The sequence below is a fragment of the Budorcas taxicolor genome, chromosome 5 (assembly GCF_023091745.1).
Source record: "Budorcas taxicolor isolate Tak-1 chromosome 5, Takin1.1, whole genome shotgun sequence".
Classification (NCBI taxonomy): Eukaryota; Metazoa; Chordata; class Mammalia; order Artiodactyla; family Bovidae; genus Budorcas; species Budorcas taxicolor.
This window is the reverse complement of record NC_068914.1, coordinates 70,644,482-70,650,523: the sequence shown is the minus strand read 5'-3', so window position 1 is coordinate 70,650,523 and position 6,042 is coordinate 70,644,482. Positions and strand designations below refer to the sequence as shown.

General features: G+C 52.7%; 1 protein-coding gene across 1 annotated transcript; it reads right to left on the bottom strand.

Annotated features, from left to right (window-relative positions):
- Nucleotides 1-2,047: 2,047 nt before the first annotated feature.
- On the bottom strand, nucleotides 2,048-4,675 carry NFE2 (nuclear factor, erythroid 2). The gene is made up of 3 exons (XM_052641290.1): nucleotides 4,662-4,675; nucleotides 4,295-4,463; nucleotides 2,048-3,058 (listed from the first exon to the last, which is right to left on the bottom strand). The coding sequence occupies exons 1-3, from the start codon at nucleotides 4,673-4,675 to the stop codon at nucleotides 2,048-2,050; spliced, it is 1,194 nt and encodes a 397-aa protein (XP_052497250.1).
- Between the last annotated feature and the right edge of the window lie 1,367 nt (nucleotides 4,676-6,042).

Genomic DNA, 6,042 nt, shown 5'->3' with positions numbered 1-6,042 from the left:
ACTTGGTTTTGTGCCTTGTTTTCTTTGTCTCCCTTCATGATATTTATGGTAAATAACTTGATGCTGCTGGTTGTTCTTTACCAGATGAAGCTTGAGAATGGGGAATAGAGGAGTTAATGATAGCCAGGTGTCTGGTACACCAGAATTGTACCCTCATTCCTTGTTGTGTTCTTGAGCATAGTGGGCCTCGTCTAGGAGTGAACGAGCTTTTACCGGTCAATTATTTCCAGCTTCAAAAAAGCCAAGGAGGTACTTCACCTTTGCAAAGGTAGTAAGCCTAAAAATGTGTTTGGAAGCAGTAGTTAACTCTTTCAGCAAGTGTTTGTATTTTTCTCTAGCCTGTTTCCATCCTTGGTAAAAGAAAGCTTGTGAATCCATCGGGTCCATTATTAAACAAAATTATGAGTAAGGAAATTTCCCATTCTCTTACATGAAGTAACCAATTCTTGTGACCCACCCTTCCATCTTTCACCTGAAGTACTGATGAGTACATGTCTGAGAATCTTTCCCACCACAGTGTACCTCCACGGAGGTGTGTCCTGTTGACTGTACCTCCAGCGCCTAGAACAATACCTTGAGCTTATTAATGTGCCTATTAAATACTTTGTTGAATAAATGTCTAGATGAGTCTCTGAATTACCGTTTTTGTGGGTTTGATTTGAATGAAAAAACTACAGTCTGCTATCTCAAACTACCTTACCCCACATTTTAAGTTTTTAAGAAAGTTGACGAGTTGGACTATCTTTAGATCTATCAGGAAGTTTTCGTTCCCTGGAGACCAACCTTTTTTTGAATCTGTAGGCATTAAGTTTTTTAATCACTTGATTTTTTGTCTTAAAACTGTAATGAGTATTGGAAGTAAGGTTTCTCTAGTGAAATGGAATAGAAGGGTTAAATAGAAGCAAAATACTCCAAAGAGGTAATTTATATAATAAATCTAGTGATCAGGAAGATTGGGGACTGCCCCAAATCCAAGCAACAGGACGAAGGTGTGTGGAGGGAGTTTGAAACTTCATTGTGTTCTAAAAAACATACTAGCAAAAGGCCCTAGATCTTCAAGGATCTAGAAGGGGAAGTAGGGGGTGGGGGAAGGGCAGCACACGAAAACAGGAATTGGGTAACATCTAACGTAACCAGGGAGATGGATGATTTAACCACAATGCACATGGTGTGTGGCTATGGAGCAAGTTTTACCCAGAAGCAGTCCTGGGTGTGAAATCCTCTAAAACTTGTTCACTCAGTGGTGTTCAACTCAGACCCTGTGAACTGTAGCACCCCAGGCTTCCCTGTCCACCCCTGGAATTTGTTCAAACTCATGTCCTTTGAGCCAGTGATGCCATCTAACCACCTCATCCTCTGTCGCCACCTTCTCAACACTTTCCCAGTGTCAGGTTGAAAGTTGGGTTCCAATCCAATTCTTTGTTGCAACCAAGAAAGGCCTGTCCTGTGGGCATTCCAGGCTTTTCAGTCCTAACACTCAGGAACCTGTTACAGAGGGTCTAGCCAGCTCCAGCAGCAATCCTAGCTTTATAAATAGGGGGTCACCCAAGAAGATGGGGTTCCTCAAATCATGGCCTCTGGCTCTGAGAAGGGGGTTGAAAGTGGTAGATGACACTGCTCAGGCCCAACTGTTGCCTGTCCCGTCTTCCTACAGTCGGGAGAGAGAGAAGCAAGCTCAGCAGAACACCCTCCCCAACACCACCAGGCAGTGAGCTCTGAGGAGCTCCCCAGTTCATCACCCTCCCTCAAGAGAGAAGACACAGCACAAGGCTATTTCCGTAGAGTGCTTTATATACCAAAGCTCAACCCAGACTGGAGACCTAGAAAACTGAACCACTGAAGAGAGATTCCAGCCCTCCCCTCACATCCTTGCCTCCAGGCAAGCCTCACTGAACACACCTCGGACCTTCCAAATGCCAGGTTTCCCACTGTGGTCCCCTCCTGGTCTACAGAACTCAGCTCCCCCTGGGCCTCATGGATGGGGAGGACCTTTATCAGAAGAGAATGAAGGAAACCCCCATCACCAGTCCCACCCCCTCTGGCCAGGTCAGTCTGTGGCCTCCATCTTGGTCCCCCGGGGCACCAGGAAGATGGCCCCATCAGCAGCCTGGTGTAGCGCATACTCTTCAGGGGAGTAGCTGTTGCCTGCTTCATCCCGCAAGTGCTGGAAAATGTCACGGTACAGGTCCGTCAGCTGTTGGCGCATGACCTCCAGGGTCCGGTCGGCCTCGCCTCGGGCCCGGAGAAGCCTCTCCCGCTCGCTGCCCAGCCGCTCCAGTTCCCGCTCCAGCTGCACGATGGTCTCCAGCTTTCTCTTGCGACAGTTCTGGGCGGCCACCTTGTTCTTGCCCCGCCTTCGGATGTCCCGGACCAGGGCCAGCTGGCTCTCTGTCAGCGGGTACCGCGCCAGCAGCTCGTTGAAGTCGTCTACTGGCAGGTTGACAATCTTGTCCGTAGGGAAGGGGATCTTCATGGCCAGGGCCCGCCGCTCATCCCGACTCCCCGCCTCCCCCCGTGCAGTGGGCTTGGCCCGCACAGGGCCCGAGGAGGGTTCTAAGGCTAAGGGGGTCTCGGCAGGTGGCAAGGCATAGTTGGGGTGGGTCAAGGAGTTGGGCATTAGTGAGTAGGGGTACTCCACTGGGTACATCTCTACATACTCGCTGCGACGCCGGCCAGCCTCCGTCCCCTCCAACTCAAGAGATTCAGCGTCACTATAGTTGAGGGATAATCCTGAGTCAGATTCTGGGTCTTCTTGGGGCTTGGATGGCCCCGCTGACAACCCAATGTCCAGGAGGGCCAAGGGGTCTGGGAGGGGGTCACTGAGCAGGCCCGAGAGGGTCAGTGGCTTGGAGACTGGTACAGTCATGTTGCTACCATAGGAGTACGGAGGGTCTGGGACATGAGACGTGGGTGCCGGGAGCTCATAAGGTGGTGTAGGAAGGGGAAAGCCAGGCTCCGAGTGGATAGAGCAGGGGCAGTAACTTGGAGGTGGCGGGGGCCCTGGGTATGGGACAGGGGCTGGGGGCTCGAATGATGGCTCACTTGGAGCATTCAGACCCTGCAAGAAAAGACACCAAGAGGTTTGTGGACGGGCTGAGGAAGAGAAGAAACCATCTCTCTCTCAGAACCAATCTGAGTCCCACTGAAAGAACTAGTGAGATAATCACAAGGGAACAGAAAGTTGCTAATAATCATTAGAAGCTTCTGGCAAAGTTGTGACAGAGCAAGTTCATGAAGAAAGCGGCTTAAACAGGAAGGGCACTCACTGAAGTCAGACTTCAGAAAGGACTACCTAACGCCGCAACAGTTGTGGAATCCCCTTCTCTTCAGGAGAAGTTCTTACTGGCTTGAGATGTCTCTTGTCCCTTTATTTCCTTCAGGAAGACAAGGAGTCACTCCACGATGACCCTTGGAACCCTTTTCCTGCTGCTATTATCTAGGGTCAAAGGGTCAAGTTCAGACCCTGGCCATGCCCTGGGTGCCCAGCAGAGGGAGCTGCTGTGTGGGAAGAGAGCTTAGGGCAGATCCTGAGGACCCAGGCTGGCATGGGCACAGTGCCAGGTCTGGGGCAGAGAGTTACTTCGGGGAGCCACCGTGAGCTCTGCCCTTTCCCCTCCAGTCCCTCTGTCCCTGCCCAGGTGCAGAGAGGAGGAGAGAACATGCTGAGGAGAACAGGGCCCCCAACCCACATCGGGGAGCCATCCTGCTCCAGCCCAGCTGGGGACAAAGGCATCATTGTTAGGCCAACAGACACCCCTTTGTCCAAGTAGCAGGAGGAAAGGACCCCGGCATAGCCCGAACCCCCACCCCCACCCCCACCCCCACCTTCCTGAGGCCCCTGAACTACAGCTCTGCTACCTGAGGGAAAGGGGCCCAGCTGCTGAGGACAGGGGAAGGAAATGAGGGATGAAGACGGGCAGGATTGGAAGAGGGCAGAACAGAGGAAGGTGAAGAAGGGAAGAAGGGAAGGCGGGGCAGGAGGTGAGGTAGAGAGACGTGAGCAGAGTGGCTGCCCAGAGAGCTTGCACCCCCAATCAGATCCTTCCTTCCCACCGCTGCTATCTCCTGCTCATCCGCACCCCTCCCCCTCAACGCTCTGGCCTTCCCTCCAGATCTCTTCGACTCCAGCCCTTCTTTTTACAGTGTCCAGAAAATCTCCATCTTGAGACCCTGGGCTCTGCTTGCTCCAGCGCCACCCCCTGCCACGCACACCCAGGGCCTCAATCCCAGCCAGACTCCCTGTTTCGCTGCTTTTCCCTCCCCCCACCACCTTGTTCCCCACTACCTGGCTTACCTGCAGCTCAGTGATGGACATGATCTCCTGCCAAGTCAGTTCCATCTCACCTGGCTCCGGAATGGGTAGCTGTGTTACCCTGTTCCTGCTCTGCTGTGGAGGACACGGGGACATCCTACTGGGCCAGGGCCTGGTCCAAGGTCCCGAGAGCCCAGATGGTCCCAGCAACCTGTATCAAAGGAGAAACAAGGGTTAGGGCCTCTCCTGCCATGGGTCAGCAGTTTTATCCTTCTTCATTGAGCAGCTGGGCTTCCCAGGTGGCCCAGTGGTAAGGAATCCACCTGCCAATGCAGGATACTTGGGTTTGATCCCTGGGTGGGGACGATCCCCTGGAGGAGTAAATGGCAACCCACTCCAGTATTCTTGCCTGGAAAATCCCATGGACAGAGGAGCCTGGCGGGCTACAGTCCATGGGGTCACCAAGAGTCTGACACGACTGAGCGACTGAACACGCACGCATGCACAGAGCGGCTCCCTCCAGCTTCACCTGAGGGAAGGAGACGCCTCATCCCCCCATCCATGCTGCACTCATCAACAACTCCTTAAGCTAGAAAGTCTCTTTCTGCTGTGTTATCTCTACCTCACCTGCTATGGCTGTAGGCAGTTCCTCTGGGGGCTCTACTTTTCAGATAAGATGCCTTCTCTTTCCCCTACTGCTGAACTCCTCAGGACTGTATCACAGGCCAGGACAGAAGCCACATCATCTAGGGTCGTGGTTCTGTTTTTCCTGTCTCCTGCAGCAGCCTCAGGGATCACTCCTGCTCTCCTCCTCTGCCCTCAGTTTTAGGATCTCAGTCTTTTCCTTCCGAGTTGAGAGTGAGTGCTTGGGGATCCCTAAGGAGCGTGTTGTGGGAAGAGCCAAGCAGACAGCCCCTCCCTTTCTCTAAGATAGGCCCCGGGCCTGCTGGTTGATAGCAGCCCTGCCCTCGCCTCCTATCCTGGTCCTGGGCTCCCCTGCCTGGGCCAGATAAGAGGTTTATCAGTGGCAGGCAGCAGAGGAGGAATGGTCTCTGGAGACACTGGACCTCTGCCCTGTGTCCTGCAGGGTCCTCTTGGCTATACCCTACCACACAAACCAGGTCATATAATAACCACAGCAAAGACTTGCTTGGCATTTGTTGAGAACTGAGCCTGGGGGTCTATAGGCACTCATTTATGAGATTGAGTTTCACAAAGATCCTATAAGGTCCATTCTGAAGCTGAGACTCAAGCTGCTAAATAGCAGAGTCAGGTCTGGTGCTTAGAGTTGCTGACTCTCCTGCCGTCCCACCTTCCAGGTGCCTTCCCAGTCCTGCTCCCACATCTTGCTACGCCGAGACTCTACTGGTAGTCAGCATCAGTCAGCTCCTTCTGTGGAATCTTGGCCTCTTTTCTCTTCTAGGGAATATTTCTTTAGAGACTTGAATACTCACTCCCCTCCAGCCCCTTTGCTTTGGATCTGGGCTGAAGTTGCAGACCTGCGCAGCAGCAAGATGTCGGGCAAGCCGTCGTCTTTCTCTGAGCTTCTGTTTCCTCATTTGTGAAACCAGGGAGTGAGACAAGTTGAATTTGGAGGTCCCTCCCTCTCTGCTTGGACAGTTCAACATTTTCAGCAATCCCTCAGCCCTGCCTTTATCTTCTCCTTTCTGTCACCCTTTCTCCTCACTCCACCTCCCTATTCGCTGACACCCATCTCACCCTCATCTGTTCTCCCTGCCTTTGGCAAGACACTCCAAGTAGATTTGGCAGGGGCCCCCTGATCTCTTAGG